This window comes from Populus trichocarpa, chromosome 16 (genome assembly GCF_000002775.5).
Source record: "Populus trichocarpa isolate Nisqually-1 chromosome 16, P.trichocarpa_v4.1, whole genome shotgun sequence".
Taxonomy (NCBI): Eukaryota; Viridiplantae; Streptophyta; class Magnoliopsida; order Malpighiales; family Salicaceae; genus Populus; species Populus trichocarpa.
The window spans coordinates 2,130,808-2,153,614 of record NC_037300.2 but is presented as its reverse complement, the minus strand read 5'-3'; the positions used below and the strand labels follow the sequence as shown (position 1 = coordinate 2,153,614).

The 22,807-nt window shown below is 34.1% G+C and overlaps 2 protein-coding genes and 1 long non-coding RNA gene across 3 annotated transcripts; 1 reads left to right on the top strand and 2 right to left on the bottom strand.

The window, feature by feature from the left end:
* Positions 1–1,760: 1,760 nt before the first annotated feature.
* On the top strand, positions 1,761–10,606 carry LOC7458923 (DNA gyrase subunit B, chloroplastic/mitochondrial). Its single transcript, XM_052448153.1, has 21 exons — positions 1,761–1,975; positions 2,271–2,415; positions 2,516–2,596; positions 2,718–2,831; positions 3,455–3,511; positions 3,801–3,902; positions 4,313–4,463; positions 4,779–4,855; positions 5,116–5,226; positions 5,931–6,001; positions 6,182–6,323; positions 6,733–6,831; positions 6,952–7,080; positions 7,224–7,338; positions 7,997–8,064; positions 8,293–8,406; positions 8,503–8,619; positions 8,753–8,806; positions 8,904–9,009; positions 9,523–9,653; positions 10,234–10,606. Exons 1-21 carry the CDS (start codon positions 1,836–1,838, stop codon positions 10,300–10,302), a joined length of 2,193 nt encoding a protein of 730 aa, XP_052304113.1. The 5' UTR covers positions 1,761–1,835; the 3' UTR covers positions 10,303–10,606.
* Positions 10,607–14,810: 4,204 nt separating this feature from the next.
* On the bottom strand, positions 14,811–15,668 carry LOC112324523 (uncharacterized). The gene is made up of 2 exons (XR_002978426.2): positions 15,467–15,668; positions 14,811–15,379 (listed from the first exon to the last, which is right to left on the bottom strand). It is a non-coding gene; the product is annotated as an uncharacterized LOC112324523 (long non-coding RNA).
* Positions 15,669–17,939: 2,271 nt separating this feature from the next.
* Positions 17,940–21,505, bottom strand: LOC7464096 (pentatricopeptide repeat-containing protein At1g80270, mitochondrial). The gene is made up of 3 exons (XM_002322583.4): positions 21,327–21,505; positions 19,936–20,509; positions 17,940–19,378 (listed from the first exon to the last, which is right to left on the bottom strand). Exons 1-3 carry the CDS (start codon positions 21,359–21,361, stop codon positions 18,131–18,133), a joined length of 1,857 nt encoding a protein of 618 aa, XP_002322619.3. The 5' UTR covers positions 21,362–21,505; the 3' UTR covers positions 17,940–18,130.
* Between the last annotated feature and the right edge of the window lie 1,302 nt (positions 21,506–22,807).

The window sequence follows — 22,807 nt, the reverse complement described above, 5'->3', positions numbered from 1 at the left end:
ACACTATTTTTATTATCCCACTTGTATTTATTTATTTCTTTAAAGTTCATTTCAAATAGTAATTAACAAGATATTATTAATTATTTTATAATACCATAAAATTTCTATAGATCCACGGTGGGTTGTTTAAAATATATCTAACTAAGATCCTGTTTGTTTAATCAATTGAAAAGCTTAAATAAACAATTAGTTATTTAAAAGATGTCTAACTAACACCCTGTTTATTTAATCTACTCATCTTGATTTTTTGAACAAAAAGAGGTTGAAAACTTTAAACAAACAGGCTTAATTCAGCGTTAAATTATAACTTAATTATTATAATTCATTAAAGGTAATTAATTAGTCTTTGATTATAAAAATAATTAAATTGTCTCTTTATTTATGTTGAGCATCCCCAATTTAATAAATTTTGTTTTAAAATACCTCCTTTCTAATCCATTATTTTTTTTTTTATTAATATGGATGTTCAGATCAATTTATTTCTACCTCAATTAATTTTACGAACCTAAACTTGACAATTATATAAACTTTTAATAACTTATTTTATTATTATCATGTAAGGGAGGTGCGTGCAAATTTTTTAGAAAGCTGTAAGGGAATATTTTTTTAAAGGATGAAATAGTTTACACACGAATGTTCTATTTAAATCTTGGCTTGAAAAATACTTGATACCAAAAGAACTTGTCTAAAAATATTTCTGCTGTGAAAACAAAAAATGAAAAAAAATCACCATTGATCCTTGCATCATTCAGCTTCTTGCAGACTGTCCTTTTATCGTAACCAGTGCTCCAAGAAAATTCAACATATTTTTTTTTTACGGTGAAACTCCTCCTATCGTCTTGGTATCTGGTGGCGAAGCTCTTAAAACCACGACTAGGGCTGTGTGTCGAGCTCTCATCGACTGTACAGATCGGAGTTACAATGGATTCTTGCGTGACAGTGGAGAGCCTTTTTCTGGAAAATTTATGAATACAACTCGCTGTGTCCCAAGTCCACGTGAGAGTTACGGTTGCCTGATGGACACAATTAATGCAACCACCATCAGAAGTTGAGGAGATTTAATTAATATTTAATTACATAGCTACTAATAATAATAATAATAAATATTTTAAAATTAACTTACTTCGGTTGTTTTATTTTAAGTATACCGGGTCTAGGTTTGTATGGGTCTTAATTAAAATATTTGGTAGTTTCATTTTCTAAGGAAAAGTATTTAATATTTTTATTATTATTTCTTTTTAACCATGTAACATTTTTAAGCTCTCAAATAAATATGTCACCAAAGCCAATTTTAAAATGAATCTTTGTTTTCTTTTAAAATAGAAAAACATGTCTTTTCTATTTTTACTATATTTTTTCTATTTCAAAATAATAACTAAACTTTACCTTATAAATCATAATTATTAAATTTAATCCGATTTTATGAGTTATTTTGAATAAATCAGGATTTAGAGTTGATTCAGACCTTGTTATAATTGAACTGGATAAATTATTAATTTAATAAAATTTATTTGATCCGATCATGTTTTCAATAATTTAGCTACCCGATATACATATATATATATATGAAAAAGAACAATTAATCCATAACTGTTCTTGTTCGTTAAGAACCAAACCAGCCCAACACTTTTTTATTTCAAAGCCCAAACTTGGTTTCTTTGCCTTGGTCCCAATGGGCCACATTACAGATACGAGTTACTAGAGATTGAAGCCCTAAGAATTTCAGACACAAGGAGGAGGAGGGAAATGAAAATCGACCAGTTTTTTTATTTATCTACAAAAGAGAGACTCCCTGCCTGCCTTCGGCTCTCTAAAAAAAATAAAACCAAAAAACAATGGCGCGTCTTCTTCTAAAACCTCATAACAGCAGCAGACACTATCTCTCTTTAATTCGAGCTTCCATGGCTTCTTCTTCTTTTTCTTGCTCTCACTCTTTCTCTTTTCTCTCCCGCCCCTCAGTCTCCTTCAACTCAAGGTATTTTCTTTCATTTGTTTCTCTCCTTTTATTGTTTGGTTTATGTTTGTTTCCCTATAAAACGAGAGAAAAATGAAGTAGATATTGCGTTTCTGGTGCTTTTGAGTTCGTTTGTTGGTGGAAAAATGGGAAAGTAGAGGAAAAAAGTAATGGGTTCTTGTTATAATTTAATATAAACTAAGAACTTTTAAGCTTTTTTTTGAGTGGAAGTGGGGTTTTGGTTTTTTCTAGAGTTTTAAAAATTGACACTTTAAAGTTTTGATTTATTTGTTCATTTGTTTTTATGTAACTATAGGGTGAGTTTTCCAGCGAGGAGGGTTCCAAGTAGATTTTTGGTGCAAAATGGGGTTTCACCAAGAGCTTTCATGTCTACTAGCGTGGCAACTGAATCGCAGCAAGAAAGCGCGGGTTCGAAAGCTTATGGGTCTGATCAAATCCAGGTAAAAAAATACATTAACACAAGTCATTGCTTAGTAATTTGTAAGCAATGGATGCTTTGTTATAATGAGGGCTTGAAAAGTTGTGTTTTGATATGTCTAGGTGTTGAAAGGATTAGAGCCTGTGAGGAAAAGGCCAGGGATGTACATTGGAAGTACAGGACCACGTGGTTTGCACCATTTGGTGATTTCTATTGTGACCTTTCTTTTGTCATTGTGGATGCTATTTTCTACTTTGCTCAGTTTATCATAGGTAAACTGGAAACAATTTTTTTTTTTTTTTGTTTGTCGGTTCTTCTTAATAGGTTTATGAGATATTAGATAATGCTGTTGACGAGGCCCAAGCAGGATACGCTTCAACAATAAATGTTGTTCTACATTCGGATAATTCTGTTAGCATTACTGACAATGGGCGTGGGGTATGAGACTTTTTTGTTAATTTAGCTATTGCCATTAACTTGCATAATGGAAGTATGTATTCTGGAAAGAGGATATGGCATTTATATTTTTCATCTAGTTATAAACTTCCAATAAACTTTGCCTTGTATGGATATGCATTTTACTTTCCTGTTGTTTTTTAGGTAGCGATCTGCAATCTATTCCAGGGCTTGTGTGGGTCAGAGAGAATATTAGTTTGGAGAATATTATTAGTTCATGCTATTGAATGTGACACTGAAGAATTTGATGCACTTGTTAGAGTATAATTCAATATGTGCCTTTTGAGCTGAAACCTTTGTGACTGAAGTGTGATAAACCATTACGTTACTTATTTATTGTCTTTTCATTTTATGTGGACCTAAATGACACATAATCATAAGACAAGAGGTCATTCCAAACCATTCTTCTTTTTTTTCAATGCACCTGCATTCACTTTTCAAATTGAGTTTTAGTGCTTACCATCTTTTTCTAGAAGTTTACTTATTTGTCAATAACAATAATTTTCTTTTGATGATTGTTTTAGAGGCTATGGTCATTTATGCCAGCTTTCATTGTGCATTTTATTGCTACGATAACATGCTTCTCTGTTTTACTTGCATTGCAGATTCCTACTGACTTGCATCCAGAGACAAAGAAATCTGCCTTGGAGACTGTGTTAACGGTAAAATGCATGGGCATCTGCCCATCTTAAACTATGAATATTTTTATCCATCATACATATATAAGGGTTTTAAGGTGCTGAATGCATTTTTTGCTTGATAGGAGCATGGTATTTGCATTTTGCTGAGTTTTCGATGAAATCTGTACTTAAAAAAATTATAGTTTAAACATTAAAGTAAATGTTAATGTAGTTTATATAAGTTGTTACTGCAATTTTTCCTCTTTCTTCTTCCTCTTATTTTCATGTAATAGATTATGGTTCAAAAGTACTCTTCATTTATATGTTGCAGGTCTTGCATGCTGGTGGAAAATTTGGTGGTTCTAACAGTGGATATCGTGTCTCTGGTGGACTCCATGGTGTGGGTTTGTCTGTTGTCAATGCTTTGTCTGAGGTGTGTACTCTGTTATGAATTAAACTTTTTTAGTCATTTTTCATCAAAAAATGATTTTTCTTAGATTTTGGATTCTCTCTGAGCTACATTTTAATTTTTTATCTCCTTAAGGTGGATTAGTTTAAGAAGGAAACAGATTTCGTAAAATTTTACTATCATTATCATGGGCTTAAAGCAATCTGTGAAACAAGTCTTCTGAGGCAATGTCTGAGGGATTCCCTTTGTAGCAAATGAAATGTCCTTATTTGCAACAATGGAAATGCATGGAAATTATTTTTTTATTTTTTTCTGAGCTTCTTCACTAACCATGTCATGCTATGCCTTTCTTCTAAGGTTTCCTTCTTGGTTATCAATAACCTCAACAGAGAAAGTGTTGAATTTTGTAAAATCTGTCATGTCTCAAATCACAGGAATTAGAAGTTACAGTTTGGCGTGATGGAAAGCAATACCAACAGAAATATTCTCGTGGAAACCCTGTAACAACTCTAACATGCCATGAACTTCCAGTAGAATCAAAGGAACGTAGAGGCACTCACATCAAATTTTGGCCTGACAAAGAAGGTTATCCTAAACTTTTAGAAAAACTTATAATTTTGATGGTTGGTATTCTATGCTTCATTCCCCAGCTTTTAATGTTAGTTTACAATATGGGATAGAATACTATCTCTTCATTATGCAATGCTTCAAGGGCTTTTAGAGGAGTTTCTGGTGTTCAACAGGATTGGTCTGCGCTTCTCACTTCAGTTTTCTTTGCATTTTCCCCCCTTCATAGTGAATAGCATATTTTCTACTCTTCTTAATACAATATTCTTCCTTTTAAAAAATAATAATCTGGAAGTCTATTTTCTTATGGTTGATTCCTTAATATTTTTGCAGTATTCACCACTGAGATTCAGTTTGACTACCACACGATAGCCGGACGGGTTAGGGAGCTTGCATTTTTAAACCCAAAGGTAGAACTGTTACTTGTAATTATGTCAACCTTGATCCTTTTGATCTCTTATTTTTCATCATGAATTGGTTTTCTACTTGGGGATTAATTGAATTGTTGCTTTGATCTCAACTTTTTATTTTCATCATAAATGGGTTTTCTATTTGGGAATAATTGATCCTGGCTAACCTGTTCTCTTCATGTGGTTGGATGGTTTAGAAATTTGATGCAATGCTTCTTCCTCAATTTGTAATGCTGACACTTCTTGATTTGCCTTTGCAGCTGACTATTTCTTTGCAAAAAGAGGATAATGATCCGGAGAAGAATCAGTTCGATGAACATTTCTATGCAGGTGGATTGGTTGAATATGTGAATTGGCTAAATACTGATAAGGTACCATTGATTCTTGACCAACAATCTTGGCTGTTATTGTGATTCCTATTTTCTTGTTTTGTTATAATTTCTCTTTTAGCAAGTTGGCAAACTCAGAGCCTTCTATAAATCGTGGTGGGAGAAAGATGATACTTAGGTTCTAATAATTTATAATCCAGGACTAAAGAAAATTATCAAGGGGAAAGAAGAGCAAAAAAACAAACTCTATGACTTTCTTTTGGCCAATTAAGAGGCATACTCCATCTGCCCTGTCCATTCTAAGTGGATGGTTATGGTTGGTGAATTGCTCACAAATCATAGATTTAGATTGGTGATGTCGAGGCCATGTCAATTGAAGACAAACCACATTCTATCCTTACATTTCTTGACACGTACACATACTTAGGTGCCTGGTAGGTTGAGACATAGTGTGGGCGTTTTGGTAAACATGAGTGGTTTGGAGTCCAAGATGGGACTTGCTTTTCATGCATTTTATTGGTTTGTTAGGGTAGACCCTGTGGAGATGTGTTGTTAATCCATGCGAGTGACAATAATCTGCCTTTGGGTTATGTCTTTTACCTAGCAACTCCTTGAAATATGAGGCATCCTAATAACACCAGGTTATTAGAACATGGCATAAAAACATTTCTAACATGGATATGGCTACCTCATTCGGATATGTCTATATGTTTTATAGGATGTTGACTATTGGTTATTTGATCCAGAAACCGCTCCATGATGTTCTGGGTTTCAGAAAAGAAGTAGATGGAATTGCAATTGATATGGCTCTCCAATGGTAAACTACTACCTACCAGTGTATATGCTGTTTCTCAATATTGTTTTCCTGTCCACATGCATCATGGATGTTATTGTCTCTTGTCTCTAAATTGTTGTATGGAACACTACTTTTTACATATTATTGATTGCCATTCCTCCGATAACCTGTGTGATTTGACTTTTCTCACGCTTTTCCTAGGTGTTCTGATGCTTACTCAGATACAATCCTGGGATATGCTAATAGCATACGCACTGTTGATGGTGGCACGCATATAGATGGTGCAAAGGCTTCATTAACAAGAACTCTCAATAACCTGGGGAAAAAGTCAAAGGTCATTAAGGTACTTCCCTTTTGGCATGTTGTTGGGCGCTCTTGAATCTCATCATCCATGTTCTTGATTTTTTGCTACCTTCAGTCACTATCTTTTAGGTTTTCCCTCTCACCTCTTCCATTTCTCTTTGTTCATTTACCTCTGCCTCCTAAAAATTTTATAATCTGCCTTGCCCTTTATGTAAAAGATAAAAGTTCCAAATGCAAACTTATCTTATTACAATCAGAAGATGGAACACAGACCTAGTTCATTTGGCATAAGATGCTTTCAAAACATGGTCTTGGGCCATGAGCATTTCAGATTTGAATAAGAAGACCTGATGTAGTTCAATTGATTGAACACCTATGCCATTATTGATGGGGTGCACTGCTGATTGTAGTTGTATTCACTATGATAAAGGATGTCCTTTTTTTTTTAGGATAAGGATATGAGTTTAAGCGGTGAACATGTAAGGGAGGGATTGACATGTATTATCTCTGTCAAAGTTCCAAGCCCGGAGTTTGAAGGTCAAACTAAGGTATGCCCATTCATCATAATTTTCTTGAGGCACTGATGATTTGTCCAACTTATTGTTGGTGTTGCCAGGCTCCTAAGTTGCTTATAAATTCCATTGTTGGCTTTTCTCCATGTCTGAAAGACAAGGTTGGGAAATCCGGAGGTGCGGAAAGTGGTAGAGCAATCCATTCAGGAGTATCTTACTGAATATTTGGAGTTGCATCCTGATGCTCTGGATTCAATCCTGTCAAAGTCTCTAAATGCTCTTAAGGTAACTTTGTTGTTAGCACTCTTTGTTCTTCATTATCTCTTGTGAATCACTCATCATTCTGTAAAAAAAATTTCATTTCTAAGAACTCAGATGTCATGTTTCTGCTGGTCTTAAACCTTGAATTTTTATTTTTCTTATTACAGGCAGCTTTGGCAGCAAAGAGGGCTAGGGAATTGGTGAGACAAAAAAGTGTATTGAAATCATCATCTCTTCCAGGAAAACTGGCTGATTGCTCTTCTACAGATCCTGAAGAATCTGGTAGCTGTTCTATATATATATATATATATATATATATTTTTCTTTTTCTTTTTGCTCTTTTAATATGAAACTTGTTTGACCTTCCTGAGATTTAAGAAATTCTAATTACAACGATCATACATCTTGTGTTTTTCACTCCATTTGAGTGGTCTTGCCTTGGTTCAATCATGTGGACAGCATTTATCAGTTACCAACATGGTTGGATTACTGATTAATTGCCTGACACACTAGTTTAAGAAAGATCCTTGAGAGCTTGCACTTAAACATGCAGCAGAGTGAGTTATTTGCATTATGATTCATCATTGGTATGGTAATCACTCCACACCCCTACAGTTTGTTTATGCTAGTATCTTTGGTTGCTTGTTTGTGATCAAGATTGTCCAGTTATGTCTTTTATTTTTGGAAGCAAGTTTCATGGCTCCGATAATGCTAAAAGTCAACCATTGCCATCAATTAGTTTCTAAATGATCCTTTAGCACCCACTTCAACAAGATGTGGACATTTTTTTCGGTTAATCTTCTAAGCATTACTAATTTGCTAGGTTGGCAAATGATAAAACCATATTCTGTGTTGAGTTGGAGGAACTTTCAGAATACAAATCTGCTGATCTCATTGGTCTTTTCACATGTTATTTAATTTTGTTCTTTGATGCTTGCAGAAATTTTTATAGTTGAAGGAGATTCAGCTGGAGGGAGTGCCAAACAGGGCCGTGATCGACGCTTTCAGGTAATTGTTTTAAATGTGCACCATTTAATCTGCAGGCAATTGCTGAAACACATGGGATACTTCATTCCATTTTCATGGGAATGAGCTTGTGTCAACTATAATGTCTCAAATCTCAATGCTCGAGAACAGTTTTATTATCCCAATTTTCAAACTCATTTGGGATAATGGTGTTGCTGTTTTTAACTTGGGATGGCTTAGAATATGGATCACTGAAACACATTACTGCAGGCTATTCTCCCTTTGAGGGGTAAAATTCTAAATATAGAAAGAAGAGACGAGGCAGCAATGTACAAGAATGAAGAGATCCAGAATCTTATACTTGGTCTTGGACTTGGAGTGAAGGTAAATTTTTATTATCTTTTTTTTTTTTTTTCCTTTTTGGTGTTTTCTTCTCTGAACTGCTTTCTTAGTTCATCTGGGAAATCTTCTTGGTTATAGGGGGAGGATTTTAAAAAGGATGCTCTACGTTATCATAAGATCATCATCTTAACAGATGCTGATGTGGACGGTGCTCACATCCGAACTCTTCTGTTGACTTTCTTCTTTAGATATCAGGTAGATATTGGAGAAATTTGTCTCCACATTTTTTTGCTCTTAAAATAAAATAAATGACAGGGATGAACAGCATATAAATGCCTTAAAAAAATATGTAATTGAAATCACAATTATGGAATTGTTCTTTGCACAGAGAGCTTTATTTGATGAAGGCTGCATTTATGTTGGTGTGCCACCCCTCTATAAGGTTTGTTTGACTACACGACGAATCCCATGAGAGCTGATTTTAAATAATAATAAATGAGCTAATCTGTTTCTTTCATTTTCCCAATTGACATGACTAGGTTGAGAGGGGAAAGCAGGCCTACTATTGTTTTGATGACGCAGAACTCAAAAAGATTCAAAGGTCATTCCCTCAAAATGCATCATATAACATTCAAAGGTTCAAAGGTAAGATCACAAATTTATTGTCTATATCACGAGCCTTGCCCCTGCATTCCATTCATTCTGTCAACTAGCTATGCATTATTACATTTCATTTTTTTTAATGTTAATGACTAGCTGTTATAGAACACAAATGTTCATGAGCATTCTTTTCTTACTGCTGACATGGAAGTCAGCTTTCCATGTTCTATATAGTGTAAGAAAAAAAATAATGTTACTGAATCTATTGGGTGTGATATGTAATGCAATATGACATACTTATCCCGAATAGGGTGCCAAGCTTTTGCATGTTGCCCCCATCCCGACCGATCCTCACATGCCTATATACATCCCACCCTCTCTCCTAATATCTTCAGAACCTCAAAGAGAGTATATGCATAAATTTCAATTCTAACCAAATTCACATTGGAAAAAGAACGATTACTCTTCTCATATGAGAGAACATTTTCTGGAAGATCTCGTATATTAATAACTTTCTATTTGAAGATTTGTATATTCTAACATGTGGGTAAAATACAGGCTTGGGGGAGATGATGCCTGCACAACTGTGGGAAACAACAATGGATCCAGAGCGAAGGGTGCTCAAACAATTAGTAGTTGAAGATGCAGCAGAGGCCAATATTGTCTTTTCATCGCTAATGGGTACCCGGGTTAGTTATACCGTGCGCACATCTGTTTCTGGTTACAAATTACAATAAACAGTAAAGGAATTAACTTGCTGGGGCCTGGAAGAAGCTATCAAGGAACTATGTTTGATTGCCTTTTCTTTTATAAAAATTGAATTTGGGACCTTTCAGTCTTACAAACAGTCAAGGGCAGCTTTTTAAATGCAAAAGAGATTGGAAACTAATAATATTATATCAAAACAGTGATAAAACGATTTTTTGTGAATTTTCAGGGAACTTTTATGTCTTTTCTACGTAGACAACTGAATAATAAAACACTAAAGCAGTTTTCAGGGGAATCGTATTTTGGACTAGTTGTCGCATTTTATGCTCACCTTTCCATTGAGTGTATGTATTATGCATGTGTGCTTGTTTGTGTGTATCTAGTTATTGCTTGCTTGGCTAAATTTGCACCTCACTCGTATGCCAAAATCAGTTAAAAGTTGCGTTACAAGCAATGCATGAAAGACCCTCCATTGAAGTGCCAATCATCACTTTAATTAGATCATGTAACTGATGGTATTACTATTACTAATCCATGGTGATAATGTTCATGTTTTTTTAGGTGGATTTTCGCAAGGAACTTATTCAGAATGCGGCAAGCATGATTAACGTTGATCATTTGGATATTTGACTGCACGAAAGTTTTTATGGTGTTCACAGAAACACAGATAAACAGCTTTTTGGTAGTCACTGTTGGTTAGGCTATGCGATTGACAGAGACATCTGATATTCCTGATCTCGGTGTTAATCCATTGATTACTTTTGGGTGAAGGAAAGGTGGAAAAGTTCGGTAGGTGGTTCATGCATTGTATTTAAGTTGATGAACGTTGTACCCTATTAATCTAGGATTTATACTAGATTTGTGGCGCGCGGGTCAACTAAATTCTTTCTTGATGTAAAAAAAAAATGCAAAGGAAAAAAGAGTTAAAGACTGAGGTTTTGGTTCAATTATTAATTTAAATAATATTAAAAAACAACTAAAATAAATAAACTAACAAAAAAAAAAAGAGTAAAAGAACTCTACTTGAGTCCAACAATCTAATATTGAAGGGTAGAATTGAAATTAAAAAAAATAGTAAAAAACCATAGTTAAACCAAGTGAATTTTTAAATTTTGTGACTATGGATATAAAGAAAAGAAAGGAGAAAAAATAGTTTAATAATTAATTTTTAATAAATTAAATGTGAATATGATAACTCAATTCAGAAAGCAAAATGAAAAGAAAAAAAAAATTTTAATTTCTAGCAAATAAAATGTTCAAGAATAAAAAACATATGATTAAAAATAAAGTAGAAAAAACTTGATCGAAGCTTCTTGGATCAAGATATAAAATTTTTGATTTAGTTATTTCAAGATAACTATTTGAAAATAATAAAATTATAAAGTTTAATTATTCAACAATTCAATACTGAAAAAAAATTAAAAAAGCAAAAAAAAAAAAACACACTAATCGCATGAGAATATTATCAGCATATCTTAATAGAAAAAAGAAAGAAATATATATAAAAAATAAATATGAAAATTAATTTTTAATAAATCAAATATTGTTCAAGGATGAAATTAAAATAAATCAATTTAAAAAAAAACAAGAAAAAACAAAAGTTAACCTGTATTAACTTTGAAAATTAGTAACTCTAGTCCTGACTTGGGATCAAACAATAAAAATACAAAGCAAAAGTTTTAATAAAAAGATAAAAAAAATCAAATTAAAAAAGAGGGGAAAAATAAGCAAACTTGGAGGAACCTTTTAAACCTGGTCTATTATCTAAATCTCGCAACCTAAAAAATCCTTAACTCGGGTTTAATCATGAAACTTAATTCTCAATCAATTTAATTTTAAAAAATAAAATCGTTAAAAAAGATGTAAATTTAAAAACCTTGCCAAAGAAAGAAAGATAACAATAAAAAGAATGAAGATCAAATATGATAAAAAAAATTCTAAGGAGGATGAAATTGTAAATAAAACAATTTTAAAAATTATTTTAACAAAACAAATAGCAATCAAAAGAATAAGGATTAAATTTGAAAGATTACATAATTAAAAGGGGGTGAAATTGAAATATAATTTTAATTTTATAAATTATTCAAAAAAAATATTTCAAATATTGGAGAATAGAATAAAAAAACATCAATTTAAAAAATGAATCAAAGAAAATTTAACAAAACACAACAAGTAAAAGACTCATAATAACTCAAGTCATTTAAAAAATTAGTGAAAAAATCTATAATAAATAAATAAATAAAAATGATGACGTCTAGTCTTCAAATTGAATAAGTGATAAATATTAAAACTAAAAAAATATAAAAAAAATAAAAAAATCAAACGAACTCTTAAACTTAAACTTAGTTAATTTTTAAAGCTTCCAACCTATAGTATTCTATGCCCGAGATCAATTTAAATCCTTGACACCACTTGGTAATGGACCACTCCAGTACTGAGGACTGTATTGGGGTAGGAGAAGTGATATTAAAGATATAATTTATAGTCAGATCAATTAAGTCAGCTGCTGCCTTCATTGCCTTCAGAGCACACTTCATAGGATCAGGAAGGTGTTTTTTTTTTTTTTTTTCTTCTGAAAATGAAACTCCTTCCTGGCCTTCCAAACTTGCCAACTGCCTTCTCTAGCAATTTTTCAAGAATCTCGAGCCACCGATCATTAAAAAATACTTCATCTCAAAAACTTAAACGAGATCTTAAAAATGATTTTATATCATCTTCGAGTATAAAATTTGTACAGATTAGTGAGATTCAAACTACTATATATATGTTTGGTCATTAAAAATCTAATAACATCATATAAAAAAAAACTATCTTCATTCGAAAACTTAAGAAAAATGGTTTCTATTACTCTCTGCTACCAGTCTCCTTTGCATAATTCTCGCAAATTCTGCAGATCGAATGCGTCACTACCTTCTTAAACAAATTTGCTTGTGCAGGCAGCGGTTCCTCGTAGCCCTCCACCTGAAGTTTTTTATTTTTGGCTGAACTCCCAGCTTCCACACACTTTTCCACAGCTCCTTGTTGGTTGATGGATGGTTAGAACTACCGGTAGCTTGCTGCTCCTCGTCAAGAGTTCTAAGCACATTATACCCAGGCTTGAACTGGATATTCTCCAACTCTATGGAAGTGCCAATACTTCTGTCGTCCACCTCTTTCACGCCAATAGGAATCTTCAATATTTGATTAACCTCAGCTCCCTAGTGAACAATTCATTATTCGACAACCTCGTGTCCCACTGGCTTGTGTCTTGGACGAACAAATCAGCTACCAAAGTAACTCGAGATTGCAGTGGTTTGACTGAGCTAACCTGGAAGTTCCCCATGCCAGGACCCACCTATCATTCCACAAACTCACATCTCTATCGTCACAAACATACCACCAGAGCCCATGGACGATTTACCCCACCAAAACTTACTTATGACTCCGTTATTCACTCAAGAAACCTCTAGGGTTGATATGGTATGTGCTGGAATCGCAGTTGCCACTGCGTCAATCAATAATCTCTTTCCCAGCAAGGGTGAGCATATATATATATATATATATATATATAGAATCACGACTCTAGGGTTGATTTGAGCGGCAATTAATTTATAAAATAAATACTAGATGTCCCTTGAATATTTTCACAGTTTCAGAATATAATAACAGATGATATTGTAGGGGTTTTATGTGGTGTGTTTTTTAGAGAAGGTTTAATAATAATAATCAAAGTACGTAGGCTTTTTATACAGTGTCTTTAATTTGTTTTGAAAAATCAATCTAGGTGTTGATTAATGTGTTAAGTGTTAATAAATGCAATTAAGATGATGAATCAGAATTTAAAAAAAAATTGATATCTTTCTGGAGCTTTTCTCACTAAATATTTTATTGCTGCCCCTTCCTAATTTCATTAAAAAAAATATCTGCCCTTCTCTCATACTAGAAAGGTTTCTTACATTTGATCAAAATCCTTTCTCTATTGAGATATGAAACTTTCCATCTGATCTGAAATTCATTACAAGATAATCGCCCGCTTGAATTTGTCTCCCTCTCATCGCTCGCCTTCTCATAATAACATGCGTCCAATTTGCCAGAAAGTACTCTCCACCAGATTTCTCAAGTTCCAATTCTGTGCTTCCCTCGAACCCTTCTCCTATATCATCATCATACACTGGAATGTCAACCTTTTTTGTCCTCCTCCTTGACCTTAGAATGTCTCGAGATTGAGCTGACAAGTGTGGTATAATATGTTCCTCGACCTGCTGCTTAGGCAACAGAAGATCAACCATGGTGGGGAGTGCTTCGTCAAGCGTTATCTGCTTTTTTACTTGCCACAGGTTCATGAAATCATGGAGAATTGGATTCATTGTTCAAGAACTTTGGAAGAAAGATGTCAAGAAACGAAACAGCAAAGGTAATGATTACGAAGAGAACTTGACGCAAACAAAAACAATACAAGAAAGAATTACCACACAAAAACCTTAATAATTTGAATTTTTAATTGAATTTTTTTAAAAGTAGTAAATAACTCAATTTATATCCGTTCTAGGTCTATCTTGAAGAGGAAAAAAACCATCATAAATAATTTATTAGAGATTACTAAACTAAATAGGAAAAATAAAATTACTAAGCATAATCTTTGATTTTCTAAATTAAATAGGAAAAAATTAAAAACATCACATAAAATAACTAAAAAACCAAATAACTTCTTCTGAATATCTTCTTGGGAGAAAACTGGATGGAGAAAAGCATGAAACCCATCTTTATAGGGAGAGATTATTTTCACACCAGGCATGCATGCACGCACTAATAAATTTCTTATTTATTTAATTGTCATGCTCAATTTTAAGACTTTAAGTTTATATTAAGTTGCATAGTCATGCTAGTCTTAATTATATAGAATTCGTCCATAAAATATCTCTGTTTGATTTACAAAATAATAATGTATATTTTGAATTTGATATGATATCTCAGTTTTTATTTTTATTTTTTATCTGGGTGTGTTTGTGAAAAGGTAGCCACTTGTGACTTGTTCCCTGCATATTAACCCTGTTCTATCTCTACTTATTGTAGGCACTGCATACACAAGCAGTGATGCACACGAGAAAAAAAAAAAACTCTAGCCCTTATTCTCATAAAAGAAACATATGGAGACACTATGAAAAAAGCGAAATATTCCAGTTCTTATTCTCATAAAAGAAAAACATTGAGAAGCATCTAATGCTCTTACACTGGTGGACATCATCAGATGTGTTCCCTGAGAGTCCATTGCTTTGAAACGAGAGAAATTTATCATCAAACAATTGTTCTAGAGGTAATTAGTATAAACATAATTCGATTCATGAATTGAATAGCAATAGATCAAAATATAAACATTTAGTTTCTCACTTGAATATGCAAATCTTCATGTGACCTTTGTCGTCAAGCTCTTCACCAATAAGCAACGAACTTCCCCTAACCTGCATGGTAGGCTTGCAACTTCAAGGGGATGCAAACAACATAGCATTCCCTTGTTAACTTCATCAATTTCCAAAGAAATGACAAGAAAATATATACAGACAGGGCAAAGAAAATACCATTTCACCAATAATTAATGCGTAAATGATTACGCATTATTTATCATCAAACATCTCTCTTACATTAGTGCACATCTAAGGCACAAACAACAGGTTAACTGAAGATAAAGTTTGCCAACTTCAACTCAAGCTGACTTGCTGATAAATGAAACCTATCAATACCGATCCAAAAGGCATAAATGTAAGCATTACTAGCAACGATCACGCAAAACCATTAAAAAAAGAAGGAACTAACTAACCCATGAAGAATTCTAGCATCATAAGGGAATTCAAATGCCCCAGATTCATTAGAAATAAGCCCTTTCAATCCCAGAAACCGAAATTCATATGCAGTTTTCTAAGATCATTTCTCTCCTATGGTGTCCTCTGTACATATTGATGGGCTCAAACACACTCATCAGTCTAGCTTTCTCACGACACGACCATCCATCAACATGAGGTCCAACTATTCAGTTTCTTCTCACAATATTCCAATCTGGGTTTCAAAACATTCCAATTCTTTCTCTATACCAGCATGATACTCACGATATTGCTTGATGAAAACATCAAGATCGTGATCATTCCCCCTTGTTTGTTGGCACGTGCAAGAGGAAGGTGTGAGGATTTCTGGTTTGAGTTTTAAAAGAAAGATGATGTTTGATGATATTGTCCCCTGGGGTAACGTAATCAGGGTAAATGTAAGAGATTGTGAGGCTATGTATTGATTTGAAAATGTGAAACAAGAATCTTCTTTGAAAGGTTGTTCTTTTGCTAGGGTTTGGGTCAGGTTTAGGGTTTTTTAAAATGGAGTTGTTGTTGTCATCTTCTGATTCTTCATTGGAGAAGAATGTTTCTGCGTGCTCGAAAATGATGGAATCACTGAACTAGAGAGAAAATCTTCCATTGTTGAAGGAAGAGCTGTCATGTTTTAGAGACAAGTGGTCCAGGTTGGTCATAGTTGTTGCCTTGCCCTGGTTGGTAAACAGGTTTCCTTTAGACTGATACATATATATATATATATATATATATATATATATATATATATTTGGCCATAATTATCCGACCCGACTTCAAGGTTGTTCCGGTAACAAGTTCTTGCGTTGTCAGTTCTCCGGAAGTGGAAGAAGAACACATCCACCTGTCCCAGTTCTTGTATTATTTATGTATAAATTTTTAAAATTTATTTTTAATATTATATATAAAATAATTTAAAATTAATAATAACTTTTTTAAAAAAAAAAACACATTTTCGACAACAGTGCCTCATGTACTTGTAAAAATTTCTGAACCATCCATTGCTTTGAAATCCAGCCTGTAATTCGAGATATAACTTACCTGAAATTGAAACCAGGCCGGATTTGAAAAAAAAAAAAAAACTTGAATGACCCGATAAAAACCGGTCAAAAACCCGATTGCAACTTGTATTTTTGTTTTTTTAACTAAAACAACGTCGTTTTGATTTTTTTATTAAAAAAATTGACCCGGACAACCCGATGATCCGGTCAAAACTCGGTGAGTCGGTGAAAACCCGGACCTTGAACCGGGCCGGCCACCTGGCCGGGTTTAAAAATTATGAGCCCATCTATGCCGGTCCACTTTCCTGCTAATTGTACACATGGATTTGATTTGAAGATTTTAGAATCCAAAACTTAATTTAAATTGAGTTTCCAGCTTATTATTAAAAACAACAGTGAAAGGCAAAGGTATACCTAGGGCCAGGAGGCCCTATCCTTGTCTATCAAAACAGCCACCTGCTGCTTCCATTAACCGCTTCCCCTCCTCCATGTAGAAGAAGGAATGGAGCCAACACAACCATTTAGAAAAGAAATAGAACTTTTGTTATCTCTTACAGACTATCATCTGCTAATAGTAATGCAATTAACATTAGGTTTTTTGAGTTATTTATTGCCTTAAAAATAATATGAGAAGATTCTGAGAAATTATTATGTATACTGGAAATTGTACTCCTTTCTCGCACAAAAATATGAAACCATCATGAAAATAATTCATGATTTAATTACATCTTTATGTGAAAGGGAAGAGTACAGCTCCGGATATACTGAATTACTACTCTGAGATATTTTATAGTGTACAGAAGACAGCAGTCAAGCAAGCGAGATAAAAGACAGACAGATCGACTTGATCAGTTGATCTCTATTAATCTGATCAGCTTAGTTTGCAAATTACTAGACGACCATATATCCTTAGAAAGGTGAGTGTTTATGGCTTCCAACTCTGAAATGATGCATGATTGAAGCATATCAAGAGTTATTGCTATGATTGAAACACGCTAAACTATTCTAGATAAATGGATGCTTGTAATTTAAAATGTTTTTTTATTTAAAATTATATTAAAATAATATATTTTTTATTTTTTAAAATTATTTTTAACATCCATATATCATCAAAATAATTTAAAAATATAAAAATAAATTTAATTTTTAATAAAAAAATTTAAACTTTTGAAAAACACAATTTCAACCGGTTGATAAACACTTAACCAGCTTGTCTAAATATTCCACCCCAAAACGGTATCACATCCTCTTTGAGAGGTGTTTTTGACAAGCAATCGATGATACAATGAAATCCGAAATTGAGTTGGAGAAACAAGTGATCAATGGCTTAGACTTGATCCAGCGCTGTCAAACCCTAATGCAATCTCAACCAGACAAATGGTTAAATATATTTTCACAATTTTCTCTAGAGTATAAAAGATTTGAGGATAAAGCAACATAACAGAAACATAATGGCAGGCATAAGATTAAACATTACTACAGAGGAGATGGGGAACAACTGTCGCGACATGAAAGTAAGCAAAAAGGTCTACGTAAAAAAAGGTTTCACCTACTAATAACTTGTAACCACCATGCACGGAACAGAGAGTTTACAAGAACGTAATCCATGCATAGGGGCCATCAAATAATTCAGTCAAGCAAATCGGAAACTACTGTCCTCTTAAATGCATCAACCTGAGAAAGTTGGGCTGCCATGGCCTTGTTGGCGAATAAACCATCCGCCTTCAGTCTCTCCCTCATGCCATAACATGGAGCCTTGGCATTTATATATGCCTGGATTAGTGTCTGAAATTGCTTTGATCGAGCCTGATAACCAGCTTGTCTCATCCGGTGAAACATTTTCTCTGCATTATGTATGTCACCCTTCTTTGCATATTTCTCCATGATAATCATATATGAACTAAACATTGGCTTCATCTGATTCTGTTGGACAGCCTTATTCAGTATAGAGTCAGCTTTTTCCACCTCCCCTGCTTCCACATAAAGCTTGATAAGTGCATCCCATGTCAATGGCCCAATGCGACACCCACTATCACCCATTTGCTTGATCAAATCTTTACCCTTAGATAGCATCTTGTTGTTTGCATAAACCTTCAAGAGTGCAGAATAATGCTTTGAAGAAAGCTTCTTCCATGTTTTTGACATCAACTCAAAAACTGCCTCAGCTTCAGGAATTTTCTTCAGCTGTCCCCAGGCTTCAATGGCAGCCATGCACTCATCAAGTCGGGGGCTTTTCTTACAGAACTTCCAAAGCCTACTCACTTCATCAGCCTTCCCAAGAGTACCATATAGAGGAAGCATAAACTGGCAAGCCCATCGATGCTCTTCTAAGTTGCCCCCTTCCATCTCTTTCAAAACAATCTCAGCTTTTTCTTTGAGGCCACCAGATACATAGTGCCTGGCCATGATAGCTTGGGTTTTGATATCAGGTTCAATGCCTTCAGCCTTCATTGTCTCTGCGATTTGTTCCATCCCCGCTATGTCATTGGATTGGCCTTTTGTGTCTATTAAGAGTATGTAAGTAAAAAGAGAAGGCTTGACATTTTCTTTCTCCATTAATAACAACACATCAGCAATTTTCTTCTTGTCATGCCTCTTGTAAAGGAGCAGCAGTTGGTTGTAAGAAAATAATGTGATCGGTAATTCGAGGTCCTTCATTTTGTTGAATACTTCCACTGCCTTCTTCGCATTATTAGCTGAAACACAGTTGGCCAGCAAGGTTCGGTAGATCACCTCCCCTTTTAAGGATTTTGGGATTTTCTCGATATAAACCTCTGCCTTCTGGAGACCACGCACCTTTGCAATTAAATCAAGACGAGAAGCATAATCTCTTTCATCAAAGTCTTTTCGCTTATTTGCTTCCACCCACTCTGAGAGCTGCAAAAGCAACCACATAAATGTTCCCAAAGGATAGAAACCATCATAAAACTCTAAATAACTAAAGGGAAGACAAGTAACTCTCACAACTTTGCAATCAACATGGAACTCATAAATCTTTCAAATGAAACCCGAACAATCACCATTCGAACTGGAGTTCTGTGATAAGGTTGTGATGAAAAAATCAACCCTTTTGTAAGTACATTCAATCTAGCTTGGCTTGAGTAAGGAATCAATGTCTTGTGAAAACAATGTATGGCCTCATTGCAGTTTTACTTGTGAAGCTAATTGCATACAGCTGCCACCAACTCTTGGACACAGCATCAATTATTAATTCATTTCACTTGGAAAACATCCCCAATTTACTATATGCACTTACCTGCCTCGTCCAACATGTACAGCAAGCATTCACTATAGAACATCCTAGTTTAATTTGCCCTCTCAGAAATGAATAGCAGACCTCAAATCAAATCGGATGCGAGGCTAACAGCCTCAAACAACTGACAATTAGCTACATAAGACAGCTATAAGAAAAGATTAGCATCAAGTCAAATCACCTGCAGAGCCCTCCCAAACAGTCGACGTTTGCGAAGATTGAACATGGCATTAGAGATCTCTAACTGGTCCAAGTCCCTTCCTTCTGCCACCCACTTGTCAAGAACACTATGAACAGAAACACCTGGAGCAGAAATGATGGCCTTGAACAATTCTGAGGGAGCCTTTTTCCTTGGTAATCTTTTCTCAGCTGGATCTGTTTCATTATCTGATAGTTCTAGTGCATTCTGAGAAGGTTCCCCTATATCATTGGTGTCATCATCGGACAGCTCAGGTTCAGAAATTAGCTGAACTACATTGACCACACTTTCATTGGCACTTATTGGTGTTTCAAGTTCAGAGAACTCGTCCTCCAAGTCTTCATCTGATTCACTGCTTTCAGCACCAGCTTGCGAAGCGAAACCACGCTTCTCCAAATAGAACTTTGAACCAATATTTGTGCTGTGGTAAAATCGAGGCCTCTCAGATACAGGTTGAGGAGGCTCGACAACCGTAGCCTTGCCTTCTATGTAACTAAATACTATTTCTGATTTAGCACAACAGGCACGGGAAGTTCCAACACTGAATCCACGAAACCTGGTAACAGAACAACAAAAGATTATCACTCAAAAATATCTGGAAGGGAAAAATTAAAACTGCCTAAAGGATGCAATCAATGGAAAACCACCAGAGCAGAAAAATAGTTTAAATGAAACTTCTTTCTACTACAAGAAATGCAGATGTAAGCTTCTCATGAAAACAGGACAGCAAGCACGGAGAATGGGACTGTTATGGACAGAGATCGGATATTTGTGTTCTGACTGTGGGGGTGATGGTCGCAGTTGAGCCCGCAATCCTCCATTCCTGTAAGTCTCGAGAACATTAAAGTCCCGATGCAACCTGTACAGATTCATTCTTCATATGATCTATACCATATCTTAACTCTTGTGGTAATTTTCACCATCTCTTTTCTCAGTCTGGAAATCATACACAAATGGGGTTCGTTTACAAAACTAACTATATAGAATAACCCTATTTCACAGCTTTCACTCATTGAAATTACAAAATCCCAGAAACCACCTAGGAAACAAAACTGTTTAACTACAACTAATCTAACAACCGGCTAAATTAAGTCAAAGGGGTTTCATTCTTCTTCCTTCTAAGTACCTCATTAACATTAAGGCCATTAAAAACTAAAATCTTACTCTCCTTCCTTTTCCCTTCTCATTACTTAAAAAGGCAATGGAAAAAAAAACGCTTTTACAGTAACCAAGAAGATCAAACCTTTACAGGACAAAATGAATAAGTAAAACAAACCCATTTCTCCCCCATACTCAAATATCAATTGTGATAGATAATTCTTCAAATAACAACTAAATAAATAACAAAGTTAGAGAGAGAAAGAGAGAGTTACTTGAGAGGATTGCAAGCTCGACGAAGAGCCAGCATGGCTTTTGGCTAATGGGGGATGGGTTTGATGGTTTTTGGTGAAGCAATTGAAAATGAAATAGCGGAAGCGAGTGTGAGAGTTGAAGTCACGGCCTCACTCTTAAACCCTGGAGAAACCTGAGAAGGGGTCTTGAAGGGTTTCTGAATAAATATATGATTCAGCTAGGGCTGCAACCAAAAGTTTCTTTTCTTTTCAGGATTGCCCCCGTAGACTTCTTCTTTTTTTCTGCTACCCCTAAACTCATTTACTAAGATTTTTTTTTTTTAACTTATGGATTATCTTCTTCTTTTTAATCCAAGGGTCACCAAGAGTTTCTCAATTTGATATGTTGAGAGTTAGTGGGATAAATTTAGTTTAGTTGAGAATAAACTAACCACTTTTTTTCTTTAAAAAAATCTAACACTCATCGATGATATATTTGTTACAACAAATAAACTTTTTTTATTATACATAAAGTTATTAAGTGTTCTAATTTTTAGTTGGTACTCAATTCTTGCAGGTCAATTGAAATTTGGTTACTCACTATATACTAGGATCCCACCAAGTATTCATGGTTGATTGGTTAAAGCGCCCAACACATAATTGGTAAATTCATAGTTTCGACTTCTACTGAATATACATCAATGATACCCTTCAATAAATTTATTGAAATTGACAATGTATCAATGAAATCTCATCATTCATACATAATGAATTTGGTGTGGTATATTCATATTATAATATATATACAACTAGCATTCTTATTAAGATACAAGGAAGAAAATAGATTTATGGACGGAATGCATTAATTACAACCAAGAGTATTCGATAATTGATGAAAAATCAATATACTTTTAATGTTGAATAAGGATAATTTAAGACAAAAATAAAGTAATAGATCAAACTCTTACTTGGTGTCAATGTAACAGTTATGAATACCCATCAACTCTCAGAAAAGAGTAGAAGAATGAGACCTATTATAATACATATAATGCATAATAAATGTATGATCATTATGCTTCAACCAAGTTATTCTATTCCATCTCTTATAAAGAAAAAAAAATTAAATCAAAATACTTAACAGCATGATGATATATTTACATAAAACTTCTACCTCAAGCACACGTATTGAAGCTGTAAACAGTCAAGTAAAATCCAATACACATAATAATTTGATTTATAAGTAGCATTGATGTGGTAAAGGTTGTAATACCAGAGGACTCATTACTGCAAGGCATGAAGGGGGAGGTTATAAACATTTATATTATAAAATCAATTTTCAACAAAATGAAAAATACATGGTAGAATCATAACCATAGAATAGGATCTCAATTGAAATGCATGCATATGTCTCATACACTATCAGAATGATGAAAAGAGATGCGCGCAAGCTGACTCGAACACCCACGTTAAACTAAAAAAACAAAAAAAGATATATTTTACATCTCATAGGGGCTATAATTAAA